General features: G+C 38.3%; 1 protein-coding gene across 1 annotated transcript in view; it reads right to left on the reverse strand.

Annotated features, from left to right (window-relative positions):
- Positions 1-11,520, reverse strand: part of LOC119792533 (BTB/POZ domain-containing protein KCTD16-like) — a 37,094-nt gene extending 25,574 nt beyond the window's left edge. Inside the window, exon 1 of the mRNA XM_038299201.1 lies at positions 9,941-11,520. Within this exon, the coding sequence (XP_038155129.1) occupies positions 9,941-10,736 (796 nt within the window). The 5' untranslated portion in view covers positions 10,737-11,520. The remainder of the gene's footprint in view (positions 1-9,940) is intronic.
- Positions 11,521-17,468: the final 5,948 nt, after the last annotated feature.

The following is a 17,468-nucleotide window of genomic DNA, read 5'->3' on the forward strand; positions in this document are numbered from 1 at the left end:
CTCTTTATCCGGATGTGGAAAAGTTAAAAACAGGGATGTCCCTTGGTTATCTGTCACTGACAACATATTTGGGTTTGTTCGAGCTACTATTGGGGGCAAATTACCCCCCATATGTAATTTCAGTTTTAGTTAGGATTATATATTTATATATAATGTTGGTAATATTTAAGGCCTGGGTTAGGCAATATAAAATGAATTCAAATCAGCGAAATGTGTGTTTTTCACCGTGTGCATTCAGGCTATGGAGTAATTACGTGCGAATGATACATTGGAAGCAAAGCTCAAGGAAACCTTGTCCTCCCCATGAGAAAAAATTAAGTTAAAAGCAACATTCTGAGTTTACATCAACAATTTTATGATAATATAAATAAATTGCCTTGCCATACCTGCTTGATCATTCTATTTTTAATTATATAATTATTAGTGTTGCACCAATACCGATACCAGTATTGGGGGGGGGGGGGGGGGGGGGGGGGGGGGCGATCCAGCACTAAAATGGTGGTATCAGTATCTGCAAGTATTAACAAATAGGGCACCAAATGTTTCTTCAACTATTGTCACCCATTCCAGGTAGGCAATAAAAAGTTCTACTGGATTCACTTTGTATTAGTCTTTTTTTCTGCTTCACAAAGGTAGGCAGCAGCTTGATAAAGCCATGATGCCATTATTTTACATCCAAGTAGTATGCAGTTTTTCATGTATACACACACATATCAATTTTAAACAGATGGTATTGGCCAATACGGCACAGACAGGTATCGGGTATGGGTATTATTGCCAAAAATGGCATCGGCACAACACTACTTATTATTCATTTTCTTTAAATCATTTTCAAGTCCGTTATAATGCAGTTTAAACCTTTTCAAACACTTGGTGAATTATTCCTTTCAATACACTGTAAAACTGAGTTTTTGAAGGTATATAATATCACCAGTGAATTAAAATCAAGTTCATATCAATTTTGTTCTTACATTAGCACATTTTTTGTTAACATAAATTACTTAAATATTTTAACCAGAATGTAACTGATGTCCCCTCAGTCGGTTGTTTTTCTCATTTGTTGCATTTGTGCCTCATAGATATTGGTAAGGCTCATATGTTTAAATGTGTTTCATTTAACAAACTATTATCAACTCTGTAGAAGTTAGAAACTAGAACTGTCATCTCATGCATTTCCCTGATTTCTCACGCAATCACGCCACACATTACATTTCTCACGGAGAAAACTAACAAAGCCCATATGGGCTGTGAGTGATCTGCTTACTGCACTGTCCGTTAAAAGCCCAATCTCAGGTCAGCTCTCTGCAGAGCTGCTTCGGCTTGTTTCACTGCTCCTGTTGCTTTTAGCCTCGACATAGCATGTGCCTGCTCTCTGTGCCTCTGCTCTAATAGATACAAACTCAGAGTTGTCTGCCAGGAACCTGTTGTGTCTCTGCTAAATAAAGAAATGATTAGGACAGGCACAATAAGTATTGCTCAGTGGCTGTGCATTTTTATGTTGCTAATTTGCTCTAGACTGATGTGAAAACCAGGCGTAAACACCTTGGCACCTGCTGGGTCACGCTGGAGGTGGGCTAAAGTGAATAATCAAAAGGATCCTTTTGAAGAGCCTTAACTGCTAAAGAAAGGTTTTGATCACATTTGGAGCTCAAATTTAAACATTTCACATGAGCTAAACTCTGTAAATATGAATAATTGCGACTAAGGCAGATATGGAAAGCCTAAAGTTACCCTCTTTTTTTTTTTTTTTTTTTTACAGAAAAGTGAAAATTATTTCTATTGTTATTAGTGTTCCACATCAAAATTTAACTTAAGATGTACAAATCAAAATAATGGAACTATCATCCTAAATGAATACATAAATATGTTTGCTTTAAACTATTATCATCAGTTATTATAAATCCTTATCAATTATTTCATCATCTCTCTGACTTACCGTACAATAAAATAAAACAAGTCTTGTGACCACAAAATTAATCGTAATGATTTGGATTTTTTAAAGGGTTTTAAGACTTTTATTATGTGCTGTAGAGAAGGAAGCAAAAAAGTTTATATCTGAAAATTAAAATTTTTAAATGAATAATTTTGCCCTATATCTGGTTCCATTGTTGCAATCCTTGCATTGACTGGGCAATCCAGATTTTAAAAACATTATAAAAAATTCAACTTAGCTTATATATATTTTCATTCGAAATTTAATGGCTAGATATAAAGTATTAGGGGAGGGGGGCTGGTAAAAAAAAAAAATATGAATGTGTTGGATGGGGGGAAGATTCCTAGTTAAGTTATCCCAGGCCCATCCAAGGCTGTAAGCTAGGCTGAAGGGTTAAGGTGTTATCGCCTCATTTTTATCAGAAACATAAAAATGTCGTTTCTTTAATAAATAGAGAATTTCTGCGCCTTTATTTTATTTTTTTTATCACAAAAAATAAAATAAAAATTACATTACATTATCTGTTAAGGAAAATGAGAAATTACTTGGTTACCAGCAGGGGTACTGAAAAAGAACAGGTTACCAAAGGCAGGACAACAAAACAAACAATTAAACATTGAGCTGATCTATTAATTTAGCGATAAGCTAGCAACATCAAGAGATAAACTATTTATTCAATTATCTAAAATAAAAATGCATTTTGCCACTAATCAACAGAGAAATGTTCCTATGTACAAAAGGAGCACCTTTGTGTTAATCAGTTAGTTACATAATTATCATTTTCTTTTTTAAAAGACAGACTCCTTGTAAGTTACTTTTCCATGTGGACTGCTGATTGGGATAAAATTGCATTGATAATATGTAGTATTGCTAAAAAGGGTGCTCATTTCCGTCCAAATATGTTTGATGGTGTGCAGATGGTTCTCTCTCTCTTGAAATGTCTTGAAAATGTAGAAAAGCTGTTCTTATTTCTGACTTTATTTCCTATTAGGGGTATCAGTTTTAATAGAGGGGATTCTTTCCTCTATAAAATGTATTAATCCTGAAATAATGACTGATACTATAAACTTGTATCCTTATTCATCAGGTGTATTACAGTAGGTATTGATTTAGTTAAGAGATGCTTAATGCATGCTGTACCCCGTTGTTTATGAAACACCCACCAGCCAGATGTTTTGCATCCTTATTTGACTAATAAAAGATAAATTGCAAAATAATTATTTCACTGAAGATTTTATTTATCACATCCACTTTTCTACATAGCATTCTTAGACCATATTATTGAAAATGATTTCAAACTGTTGTTTGTGAAAAAGGGTACAAAATACCCATCTGAATTGGGTCCAGAAAATAACATGGTAATTTCAATGTATGCAATGCAAACATTAACAAAACAATTAAAACTTTAAAAAGCACCACAGCCTAAATGCTTATCACTGTATACTAAACCCTGTTATTGTTATGTTCCAGCAAGGCTTTAAATGGACCTATTGATTTGAATTTTTATTTTTAACTTTTAATGAATAATCTCTTCTTCAAATAGTTTTTTAAGGTTTATTGCATCTGATTTACTGTAGATTTATTATCCCTTAAAACTATTTAAAATGATTGTTTTCCCTGTATATGAAATAACAAATAAAATATTTAAAAACCTTTGTGTTTGTGCTTCCCATTTACATTTATTGTGAAGTTATATTTCTTCTGATTTGGCTCTGAAAGAGACTCTACTGTCCATTGATTTGCAGTTTTCCTAACCTGCCTTGGTGACCCTACATCCATGCCAAATCTTCAGCTTTGATAAAAACCATATTTTCTAATCATGACAAGTTGTGCTTCAGTTACTCTTTAATTATACTGTATATGCTTCTGTTTTCAAAGCCATCTAATCAGTTCACCCTAGTTTGAGCTGAGTAATTGCTGAAATTATTCTAATTCATCTTGCCAGTTTAATTAATGATGCTGTGACTACTTGATGAGCATGCCCCTTTATTCAACTTTCTACTTTTTCTTCTCTTTTTGTAACAAGGAACCAAAAGCATGTTTTTAACAAAGTTTGAGAAAATAAACAAAGCTTGGCTTGGAAGTCCTGACAAGGAAAGGAATCAACCTGAATTTCTGCACAGAATGCAAACCAGGAAGAGAGAACATCACAGTGAGCATTATGCAAAATGTCCATACTAATGTGTTGAACCAGTGGAGCTGCGGTAAACTACTGATGCTTTTAAGGAGAACAGCTACATGAATGATGCAAAGGAACCGACAGGCTGGAAGAAAAGTCTCTCTCTTTGCTTACTACCCGGGATTGTTAATTTTTCACTCTCAACTAGGCGTATTGTTTTCCTCCATATGAGTTGCTGTTAGGATGCTTGCATACTTAAAAGCATTAAGCATAAAACAGCATAAGGTTCTGCTGAATGAGAATAACTAAACAATAATAAAGCTTTATTCTGTTTCATCCCCCCTCCTCTTAAAATGTCTGTTTGTCTGCATGCGTTGTTTTATCAGGACTACCTGCTCTAGGCCTTCCAGTGTCCCACATTTACAATGAGGTTACAGTATTAGTTCTGATGGTGGATCCGGGCCGCTGCGATGCTCTAAAGCAAGGTTCTCTTACGCTTCTCTGCTTTTGATGTATCTATCCATCATTCTGACAAGGTCTCCGCTTCCAAAAACATGCATGTTTCCTCTAACTCTAACCCTCTTGTAATAAAAAGCATCTCTCCCCCTTTTCTTGAGACGGTCTCATCAACCAAATATTTTCCTCCCACCACTTCTTCACACTCGATGAACTTTCCTGCCTCATCTTTACTTTCATCTATTTATGTTCCTTCTCCCTCTTGCTTCTCTCTGCCTCAGCTCCCTCTCCCCATGGCCAGGTCTCATGCAACTTTTACTCCCTCATCCTCATCCTCTTCTTTCTCTGCAGCTCTCTCCCTCCATCTGTTCCACTTCACTTTCTTATGACAACTTTGGCCTTCCTCTCTCTTCGTCCTTTTTCCCCCTCCTGCTGGACTTTGCCATCTTCTCATCTCTCCCCAACTTCATCACAGGGGCATTTTTTTTTAACAGAGAGAGAGAAGAACATAGTGTATACTGTGCTTGAGAATAATGAACGACTTCGGGAATCCCATGTGGGTAATTTTAGAGGGCCATAAAAGAACACTTAGTGCAAAAATTACACTATTTGAAAAGAAGCTCTGCACTTCGAATGTAACACCTTGGAAAATTACTCCCACAATAAATTTTTGCCCTTTATCACCTCCAAGAAAGAAACTCAAATGTCTTTTGTTCAGTTTATATGAGGGACTGACTCAAGAGTATGTGATGGGAGAACCTACTTATAATATCAAGTCCTTTTCAGCCTCTAACAGGTTTTCTTCTAGGATTGCTACCTATTTAGCTATATACAATCCTCTGATCAACTCCCATTTTGCCATGGTATGGAGTCAGAATTCTGCCAAAAGTGCACAGGGGTAATAAAGATTTAAACAAGCAGGGTTTTTTTTTAAACACACTGACTTAAACTACTCTCCAAGTGCATTTTGAAGATTCTGTGCATATAGATTTAATATCATGAGGCACTCAATATGTCAAAAGCATGAGGCTCCTGGGTTGCTGTGCCTGTAGATTCTCTCATGCTTGCGTGTGGTCCTGTTTCTGTGCACTTATGTCAAGTTTTTTCACTTTTCGGGTGGAACTAACCTGAGAAAGTAAACTGCCTGTGATTAACTACATTTCAGAAAATCCAGCCTCTTGAGACAGTACTGTTTTCTTCCTAGTTGCAACTAGTAACGTTAGAAAATTAGGCTAAATTGCTTTTCTCTTAAAAGTATAAAGGACGATCTTTTATGTCGAGGTGGATCAACTAAATAATTGGTCCTCCTAATTGTCAATCATTCTGGGGCTATGTTTAAGTAAGGCCGTCTTGTGTGCTCGTCCCCCATCTTTTTCTGTACATGCGCACTTCCAGTCGTATGTGCGGTGAGCTACGGTTTCGGACAGTCATTGAAGCTCACCTTTCTCACAGTGGTTCTTTTAAAATGCTTAGGGTCGTAAGAGAAAAAGTGTCTTTGAAGTGCCTGAGAAGAAAAGAAAGGCCTTATAGGAGGCAGATATATCCGAGAATGCTTTGCGTGGAGAAATCTCCTCACAAAGAATAAGATTTGCTGTCACAGCGGCCAGCTGTGACCATAGACTGTCGCTACCTGAAAGTGGTGACTAATAACGAAGATGGCGCAGGCATCGAGCAGTGGATGAGCAGTTACGTGACCAACGGACCAAAAAGCAGTGATCATAACTATACTATAAAGTACACAATACAGTATAGTTCCCGCTCTATATAGTGATTGAAGGATTTAGGGGTTAGGGCGATGTATGGACACAGTAAGCTTTTATGCGCTATGAGAACAGCAACTTTTAAACAAACTCTCACACATGTTTAATAGGCGTTCCCTCTCGGGAGCGGGTACAGGGTTGTGGAGAGGGCGGGTATTTTCAAAAATTCACAAAAATCCTTCACAATACCTTTAAAGAGTTAAAAATCCGTTAAGTCATGATTAAATAGCTTACATATTAAGTTTCAGTCATAAGCATTAGGTTCTAAAATAAGTAATGTTTAATTCAGAACTTGGTATGAGCTAAGCTAATATTATCCTCATTTTTTAAGGAAAGTGAGGCTTAAACTAATTCTGGTTTGTAGTTGAACAAAGACTTTTACATTTCTAATCAGTTTGCAACTACTGTTTAGCATTTTTTGTGTCAACTTTGTCACATTGGGGCTTCTGGTTATTATTCTTGGATTTTTTTAACAACATCTAACGTGAAACAGATTTTGTATCATTTTGCCTTCATATGTTTCACACTTTGCTTATTAAAGAAAAATGCAAACATTTGTTCTGTTTTCTGTTGTTTCTTCTCTGTATGAAAATATGTTACCAAAAGTAAATCAAACGTGAACAAAGTTAAAACCACAACAGCATTTCAAAGTCAGGTTTGTTTTCAACCTTAGACATTAAAAGGTGTCGGTACTGGTATCAATATCAATAATACTTGCAACGTATTTACTTGGTATTGCACTAATACCAAAATAAGTAGTATTGCACAACTCTAGCTGCAGCTAGAAAGAAAACAATAGTTTTGGGACTTCCTGAAGAGTAGCTTATCGTTAGCAGTTTACTTTCTGGAGTTGGTTCCACCCTCAAAGTGAGAAAAGTTGAAATGAGCGAACAGACACAGGTCCACACATGAGTAGGAGCAAATCTGCAGGTGCATTAAAACCAAGGGGCGCAGAGAAGGAGCATCAACTCATGCTTTTGTGGCAAAATTCTGATTTCTGCTCAAGAAAAACAAACCCACAGCATGATGCTACCACAATCATTTTTCACCATGGGGAGGATGTTTCTAGGGGGTAATATGCAGCGTGGGGAGCACGGCTAATTAGATTAGCAGTTGTTTGCTAAAAAATTAGCAAACAACTGCTAATTTAATCTTTAGCGGTATCAAGGCAAAGGACAGCTAACACAAATTAAGTTCAGATTTAATATTTAAAATATAGAAAACAGCACATCATTTTAGTCTTTTTCACAGTTATACACGGTTCTCTGTTCGTTTTAATAGAACTGCACAATCTATTCAGTTGCAAATCATCCCTGCAGCATCAACATGTGCTTTTCAGAGAAGCAAAGGATTTCTTAATTGCAAAAGTTGGCTGAAAATCATATTTTCAAAGACTAATCATGCAGAGATGCATGCCCCTAATCCCCACAGTGTGTATTTTTAGTGACCAAGAAGCTGAGGCTCATAAAATGGGGTGGGGTCAATGTAATAAAGGACAAATGTCAAAATGTGACTCCAATATTAATATTTTCTCAAATTCCCGTTTTTTCTCATATGTACCCCTAGTCTAAAACATAATGTCTGAATATAATATGTAAAGGTTTTTGGTCACTAATGTAACAAAATGTGTGCATATACTTCGCAAAGGCACTGCGTATTGCAGCTTTTCTAAAGGGAGCCATTCAGTGATGAACAAAGTGCTTTTTAATTGGCCATATGTCTGCATTCTCTGCACAGGAATGAACCAGATTTGCTGCTAATTAAGTTATTAGCCGATGCACAGTCTTTGTTTCCGAGTAATACTGATTCACAACCGAACACGTTATCTCTCTCCTACTTTCCTTGCTGCTCACTGGTGCTATATTATTCATAACCCAGCAGCTTTAAGGATCTGAGCAATAAGCTGTGTTTACTCATGACACATGTGTACTTGAAGTGTAGCAGCATTGTGACTCAACTTCCCTTCGGGAGCGCGGCCAAGTCTGTCTCTAATCTCGGACCCTGAACAGAAGTTTGCAGACAGCCGCTAAAAGGGATTCGAACACTTAGAGGGAATGGGTGACAGGAGGATGAGTTTTCTTCCTTCCTTTTAATCTTTTTTTATCCCCTCCGTTGCTGTGTTTTTGGATGGCTGCTTTTTCAATTTAACACCATGTTTGTGAAAAGGCCTACAGGTCACCAACAAGGAATGGGAGTTGGGAAAGGACAAACCCCCCTTCTATGAATGTGTTGCTTTACCACTGTCACCCCCTTGCCAGACTGTTATAAGGTTTTTAATATATTTCTTACAATTATTTATTCAAATGGCAGGAGAAGTTTTTATTTGGTGCAATATTTATTTATCAGGTGTATCAACATGACTTAAATCCATTAACTTCCAGACTATGAGCTTTAAATAAAATCCTATGGGTACACAAGAAATATTTAAAAGATTTCTGCCAAACTGATATTCCTAGCATTTTATGCCTTACGATGGCCTTTTGTTGTTTTGTGGAGGTAATGAAAGCATAAAAATAAAACATAAAAATGTTAAACAACACTGATAAACATGTATTTTGAATGCAGAAATTATACAATGAAGTTGTGCAGCGGGTAAACCAAAACAGGATGTACCAAGCATTTTAAATAAAACAAAAAAATAACAATCACACACACACAAAAAAAAAAAAAAAAAAAAAACAGGACAAGAGTGCATTGTTTAGTATATTAGGACAGCCAGAAAACCAGGGATTCAGACTCGTGATCCAGGTGAAAACTGTGAACCTATTTTAATAGCTAAAGCTTAACGCTGGCTGTAATTTATAAAGAACTGTTCAACTGTTTAAGAACTTAAATCAGTCCCATGAACAAATCAGTTACAGTCTCTTCTATCAGTGGATCTCATCAAAAGAAATTGATTTAGTATTGCACTTGCAAAGCAAAATGTGCATTTGCTCTTAATTGATGCAGGTAAATAAGATGATTTGCCAAATGAGATATTATACCCTTTAATTAAGAAAATTGCTGTTTTTCCGAATTACAAATTATCTTATTTACCTGCTCAAATTAAAAATACACTTATGTTGAAGAAAAATTTACTTAGTTATATTTCAATTTTTGCAGTGTATTTTTTTTTTTTGTACAGGAGCAATAACAGGTCAGAACCAGTTCTGCAGGGGGATCCTGTTGGTCCCTTTCTAGAACCGCCCATGATGATGTCATAGCAGGAACAACAATGAGTTTTATATCATATAAAAGGTTCCTGGGCTTCCTTATTACCTAAAAAGCACCACAGGCTGATCTTGTCTTTGATTATAATCCCACAGATCATGCAAAAGGAACCTCATCGCAGTAATAAATGTATATAATGCACATAGGCATACTTTTTCAGTAGTGCCACATCATTAAATTAATGTCTTATGTATTGAATAATGTTTAAAACTCATAACAGTAGCCCTGTAAAAACATTTTTAAAATATAAGAAACTCTACAACACTTTGTGCACTTAAGCTAAATAACATAATTTTCATGATGAAACCAATGAAAGACATGAATCACTGCCTAAAATTTCATTTATTTTTTTATGTTGTCCTGTAGTGGGCCCCATCTGGCTGCCTTTTAGAAAACCTTCTGAGATCGCCCCTGGCCATTCGGCATTGCTTAAACAGAAAGAGGAATGAAACCTCCACTCACGGTAGAAGATGTACTGTGTGTAGTTGGACCAGACTCTGTCATCTGCATAATGACCCATGGAGGACGCGGTCAGGGAAGTATTGCAGGCCACAATGTGAAAGCCGCTCTCTGACAGCATGTCAAAAGCCCTCTCCAGATGCTTGAACCTGAGGTAAAACCTGCAGGTGTATCTGTCCGGTGGTCTGTCCAGATCTCTGTTCTCATTCAGGGTGTCTCCAAACACCTCCTTGGCCAGTCCAATCCTACTGCTGATGAAGATTCTGGGTAACTTTTTGGCTTTGGGGTCAGTGTGGCTCTCTCTGCCTCTGTAGGCCACAGTGATGTAGCCATACCTCCTGTCCAGGGAGTAAGATGGGTACAACCTCTGATCACTGCCCTGTGACTCCTCATCCCAGTCGCTGTCATCTAGAACCACTTTGGACTCCTCAGCTGATAGAAGTTTGACCAGTTCTGGCAACTGGAAGTACTCTGCCTCTCTTTTCAGCCTCCCCCTCTCTGGAAAGTGGTCAGGAAGGACAACTTGCTTGTCTCTGAGGTAATCCAACACGTACCGGAACAAAAATCCATCTCTGTCAATAAAATACCGCCCTCTGAGGTCCCGTGATAAGTCATTAGAGGAACCCTTTTTGTTAGAAAACAACTTCCCAAGTAATGAGTTCTGGAAGCTGGTCAGGGTGGTGTAACGGGTGTAATAAACCTGCCCTCCCACGTTGAGCTCCACCACATCCGACGGAGGGGTTTGCACCGAGCCCTGGTCTTTAACGGGCTGCGTTTTGCAGTTTTCGCTCAGTGCCATTTCTCTTGCACAAAACGTCCTAGAAGTTTAGATTGTGAGGTGCCGCTGCATCTGATGCGCTCAGACTCAAACCAGGGTCCAGAATCCAGACGCAGTCCCGGCACAGAGTGTTTTCATGGCAGAACAATCCCAAAGGTGCTCCTGCGATGCATTCCTCAAACCCGTGCGTAAAGGCGAGCGCATCCTCTCTGAACACCATCGATTTTCATAACCAGCATCATGTTACAGACAACCACTGCAGTTTGGTGCTGGAAGAGACTTCAAACGAAAGGACATGAACTTCCAGGAACGAGAATACAATAAAAAGTTTCACTAAACCTGGATCTTAATTTAGCCCTCTTAAATCCAGGATAAACTGGAGGATAAAATGTAAACGCATCCTATTGTCCTGCTTCCGAATGCTGGGATGCTGAAACACTCTCAGAAGGAGGAGGAGGAGGAGGAGACAGGAAGCGGGACTCTTTTGCGCACAGTATCACCAAGCTGCTGAGTGTGGAAGCCGCTAAAACGGCAGAAGATTTAAGATAACATCGCTCCAAGCCGTGACACAACGGGAGGAGGGGGTGTGGGGTGTCCACTCGTGAAGCACAGTCTTACATCATCTTAAAGGAAAATGTCATTCATAGTCCATCCACACGAAGGATGCTCTAAGATAGGCTGTGCATCTGTGCCGTGCTGATGTGGGCACGGGAGGCGCGGCGCGCTGCGCATCTGGCAAAGTGGATTCAGTTATAATAACGCAGCTCCAACATCCCAGCAGCGCGGATTTTAATCCCTGAGTTTGGTTCTTTCATATTTAACACCTTCAGCTGACGCGCTTATCCCTGGAGAGGTTAGGTGTCAGCGTCTATAGATCCAAAACTAATCCGCTGTGACAACTACAAGCTGCACATCCAAATGACTGATTTACCCTAATCTGCGTGTAATATCACCGTCAAAAATCAACCTGAGAGCAAAATAAATATGACTGGTGGCACCAGTTATATTTGACGGTGCGCTCTATTACATGGTTATTTGACGATAAGGGGCATTGAAAATGGATCCCTTCATTATCGACCTGATTTTTTTTTTTTTTAAGGTGGATTCCTATTTCAGGATGGCGCACAGACCGCAAATATACTTCCCCCTTCACTCCTTTTTTTTTTTGCCTTCTAACGTTTTGCAAATAAACATCTGAATAGTGTGGCATATACAGGTGCTGGTCATAAAATTAGAATATCTTGAAAAAGTAGATTGATTTCAGTAATTCCATTTAAAAAGTGAAACTTGTATATTATATTCATACATTACATACAAACTCATATATTTCAGATGTTTATTTTGTTTAATTTTGATGATTACAAATGACAACAAATGAAAATCTCAAATTCATCATATCAGAAAATTAGAATATTGTGAAAAGGTTCAAAATTGATGGCCCCTGGTGCCACACTCTAATCAGCTAATTAACTCAAACCACCTGCAAAAGCCTTTAAATGGTCTTTCAGTCTAGTTCTATAGGCTACACAATCATGGGGAAGACTGCTGACTTGACAGTTGTCCAAAAGACGACCATCGACACCTTGCACAAGGAGGGCAAGACACAAAAGGTCATCGCTAAAGAGGCTGGCTGTTCACAGAGCTCAGTGTCCAAGCACATTAATAGAGAGGCGAAGGGAAGGAAAAGATGTGGTCGAAAAAAGTGTACAAGCAAGAGAGATAACCGCACCCTGGAGAGGATTGTGAAACAAAACCCATTCAAAAATGTGGGGGAGATTCACAAAGAGTGGACTGCAGCTGGAGTGAGTGCTTCAAGAACCACCACACACAGACGTATGAAAGACATGGGTTTCTGCTGTCGCATTCCTTGTGTCAAGCCACTCTTGAACCACAGACAGCGTCAGAAGCGTCTTGCCTGGGCTAAAGAGAAACAGGACTGGACTGCTGGTGAGTGGTCCAAAGTCATGTTCTCTGATGAAAGTAAATTTTGCATTTCCTTTGGAAATCAAGGTCCCAGAGTCTGGAGGAAAAGAAGAGAGGCACCGCATCCACGTTGCTTGAAGTCCAGTGTAAAGTTTCCACAGTCAGTGATGGTTTGGGGTGCCATGTCATCTGCTGGTGTTGGTCCATTGTGTTTTCTGAGGTCCAGGGTCAACGCAGCCACATACCAGGAAGTTTTAGAGCACTTCATGCTTCCTGCAGCTGACCAACTTTTTGGAGATGCAGATTTCATTTTCCAACAGGACTTGGCACCTGCACACAGTGCCAAAGCTACCAGTACCTGGTTGAAGGACCATGGTATCCCTGTTCTTAATTGGCCAGCAAACTCTCCTGACCTTAACCCCATAGAAAATCTATGGGGTATTGTGAAGAAGAAGATGCAATACACCAGACCCAACAATTCAGAAGAGCTAAAAGCCACTATTAGAGCAACCTGGGCTATCATAACACCTGAGCAGTGCCACAGACTGATCGACTCCATGCCACGCCGCATTGCTGCAGTAATACAGGCCAAAGGAGGCCCAACTAAATACTGAGTGCTGTACATGCTCATACTTTTCATGTTCATACTTTTCAGTTGGCCAACATTTCTATAAATCCTTTGTTTTTATTGGTCTTCAGTAATATTCTAATTTTCTGATATGATGAATTTGAGATTTTCATTTGTTGTCATTTGTAATCATCAAAATTAAACAACATAAACATCTGAAATATATGAGTTTGTATGTAATGTATGAATATAATATACAAGTTTCACTTTTTAAATGGAATTACTGAAATCAATCTACTTTTTCATGATATTCTAATTTTATGACCAGCACCTGTATTTGTTAGCCTGAGTGCCAGTCCGAACTTAGTCCCGCCCACAAGGTTTGAGTTCGGGGAAGTTGCGAGTATTATCGCCCACTGTCAGGCGATCCAATCAAATTGTCAGGGCGGGCTTTATTCGATGATGGACAGATGATCAAGTGTAACGTAATCAACCACGTGACCAAAGCGCGCTTGGGTGACAACAATAATGGCTGCCGCTGGAGAGTTTGGGTGAGTAGATTCTGCTATTAGGTCTGTTCTAGAAGATATCGACAGCAAATTAATTTTAAAAGAGGAACAGAGAAACGCGATCAAGGCTCATCTTCTTATTCTAGGCGTGAAACTGCACGCTTTGATTTTTGTGGACAACAACTATGCCTCGCTTAACATACGTCACGCACTCCGTTGCTCTTATTGGTTGTAGATCTATCCAATTGAGTGCAGAGGCATTTTCTTTCCTGGTTCGTTCGAAACACGCCCCATAATCACAGCTCTATGGAGCAGTATCAGACTCATATTCTGACTAGAATTGAGTCGGACTACGTCAGGCTATATATTTGTATTCATCACCCCAGAATTCACACCTTCAGCTTTTGGAGTAGAAAATTACTGATATTTTTACCCTTTTCTGTATAGTAAAGACAACACAGCTCCAAGTTAAATGAATTGCTTTAATTGGTAACAAGTAATTTCTTTAAATTCAGTTCAACTCTATTTATATAGTGCCAATTCAAACACTGGTCATCTCAAGGCACTTTACGAAGACAATACAGTGAAATTAGTTAAAAGTTTCTTTAGAGGAAATCAGTTAATTGCATCCAGTCATTGACTTGCAAGACACTCTCCATATTGAGCTTTTTTTTTTTTAGCTCTGTATTTCTTCACTTTCGCATGCATGTGGCGACAGTGAAGTGGAAAGACTCTCTTTTAACAGAAAGAAACCTCCAGCTGAACCAGGCTCAGTGAGAGCAGCATTCTGCGGAGGCCTACAGGGGTTCAGGAAGATAGAGGCCGTCATACAAAAAGAAGCAGATATACAAAAGGTAACTGATAACTATCTCTATGTGGTCCTGTCCAGGAAAGACACAGTAAGGCAGACGAGCTCTGAGCCAGCTTCCATGTCAAAGGATAAAAGAGAGCAAATACAGTTAGTCACAATAGGAGAAACAGGACTTCACTGAAAAACAGGCCAGGCTCCAACATCTAAAAACAAAGATGTTGATGGCGTCAGCACAGCTGATATTTCTCTCCATGATGGAGTCAATCAAACAGGAACCAATCAAATGAAACAACTACAACAAGAAAAAGCAGAGAGAACATTAAGTTATGCATGGAACTAAGAAATACTACAAAATTGGAGAATAGAGATAGCATGAAGCAGAATGATGAAAAGTGATCCAATGTCTTCCAGCAGCTGAGATCTATAGCAGCATAAATATAGAAATTTGCTCCGGATAACATAACTATGTCAGATGAGTTATGAGAAAGGTAGAACCAAGTTAAACCAACCTAATTTATTTAGTTTAAAAGTTGTTAAGTTAGACAAATTAAACCTGGGCAAACCTAATTCAATTACTTGTTACCAATTAAAACAATTCCCATAAGTTGAGCTGTATTATGTTTTTAGAGGGAAGATCTGGAAATATACATGATATTAGGCTGTTTGATGTAATATAATCTTTTGTAGCTATAGTTTTATGTTACCCACTTTTTGCATCCTCTCCACAGTGCACAAAGTATTCCCACAGCATGGCACCAGCATCTCTTTGTTTAACCATAGGAACATTGTCGATATGTAGGGTAAGTTTTCCATATACTGCCCTTTTCTGATGTACAAACTTTTGGTCTTAGAAAACTTGTCCACATGGGTGACTTTTGAAAACGAACTACCAAACGGAATGGTTTTAGGGACATTGGTGTCCGTCTCTCTTTACACAGGTCTTTTATTTCAACAAGACCTGTGTAAATATTCCATGCATATCAAGTCATTTATGAGTCAATTTGTTTCATCCATTTTGTATAAAGTAGCACGCTTATCTTTTTAGGTACAGAACCCTAAATATCCATCATTACTGAAATGCTTTGCTCCAGATTATAAAGGAAGCAGAGGTTTGGGACTGACTGTATAGCAGCCAGTAAGGCAAAATATGACAGAGTCAGCAGTGCAAATCTGAAGCCAAGTGCCTTGGGGTGCAAAATCTTCTTCGCATGAAGTGAAAAGCTGAAGCCTTGGACTGACAACTATTGTCATGCACTTTGATGTTGGTCACAAATGAAAGCATTAAACTGCAGGCCTTAATATTGGGGGGAACTTCTTGTTTAGTTTTGTTTCTTCCTCTTTGTTTTATGTGTGTTTCTAAACCACCAGGGGGAAAAAATGCTTCAGTGACTTTCCTTTTTGCAGGTTGTTTGACTTCTATGGAGCCACATGTGCTTGTTCCAAGCTTCTTCTTTTTTTTAAATCAGGGGCCGCTTGGTTGTTGCTGCACACAGAGAGGGCATCAACGAAGGGAGAGCACCCTTGACTGGTGTTTTTTTGGAGGAGGCAGCGGTCACGCTTTTACCCTGTTAATTCTCAGTATATTGTGCTGGAGAGGGGTTGCTAAGCAGCCGCATTGGACTGAGTGGGATTTAAACAGTAGAGATTTAGAGCTACGGCGAGCTCTCTGATCTCTTTTCTCCAGTGATGTGATGTTTTGCTTCTACCATTGTCTCTCTGGTACTGTAGTGTTTTGAGTCGAGGTCGAGATATTACAGCAAACAGAATGTAGATTGTGTCTTCATTAGATCTGCGGCTTGTTTAGAAAGCAGGACAGCTGTGACAGGCACGGATTTCATGTCCTAGATTTTTGCTTCTAAATGATTCTCCTCCCAGATGTCCTATAAATCCTGCGACTTACTCATCTCACTCATCCTCCCATTAGAAACATCCTTCTGTCATCGCTTATTTCCCGCTCATTGCAAAGCAAACCCAGGTTAGTTTTTGTGTTTCAGAAGTGGGTTGAGTTTAATGCATGAATAATGTAAGACAATACGGTTCGCAACTCGGCAGGAAGTGAAATATATGTATGTGTTTAAACATTAAAATGGCAACTTTGCTTTTGCAAGCCCTTTCATTATATCCTCTATGCTGCAGCTCTCAAGAAACATTAAAAAAAGTGTTTCTCTCATATTTTTCCCATTGCCAAAAATCTGCATCACTTCTGATCAATTGTAAATACTAACATCTTTGGTCTAAGCAGTAATCAGATGTTTCCAAGAAAGCTATTGCACCACCCTGATCCCCAGACAAATAATCCAAACAGGATATTTTTTGTGTTATTCTTCCTGCTCACAAGAAGAAACTCTTGTCCCACTTCCTCTTCTCCCACTTAATTTGACTTCAACTCCTATTTTTCACACAAAAGAGGCCGACATGTGAACAGGCCTGTTTAGTGAAAGAAATTGAATATTGCTCTTTGCAGATAGGCAAAAACAAGCTTGCATTGTTTCTAAATAGTTAAAGAATTACTTTAACTTTTCTGTTAAAAATTGCATTATTATATATGAATGATACATTTTTCTTATTGCAGTTTTCAAATTTAGTTGCAGATTTATGCCCCTAGAGGGCAGTGTTCTCAGCATCTAAACATGGAAAAAAAGAGAGAACCTACTTTGCTAAAAAAAAAAAAAAAGATTTTTTTTTCATTTCCTATATTGCCAAAGATTAAATAAGTTCATTTTAAAACTATAAATAATATATATCCCTGTGCAGAGTTCTTAAGTTTAAGATTTAAATTTGATGTTAATGTATGTAACTTTTGTCAGAAAGATGTAGAAACACAAGAACATCTTTTTTACAGTTGTTGTGTGGTTAAGTCTTTTTGGGACAAGATGTATGATTGGTTATAAAAGAAAAATGTGATTCCTAATTTTGAATATAAAGGAGTTAAATTTGGCATT

This window comes from Cyprinodon tularosa, unplaced genomic scaffold, assembly GCF_016077235.1.
Source record: "Cyprinodon tularosa strain WSP-4 unplaced genomic scaffold, ASM1607723v1 ctg42, whole genome shotgun sequence".
Classification (NCBI taxonomy): domain Eukaryota; kingdom Metazoa; phylum Chordata; class Actinopteri; order Cyprinodontiformes; family Cyprinodontidae; genus Cyprinodon; species Cyprinodon tularosa.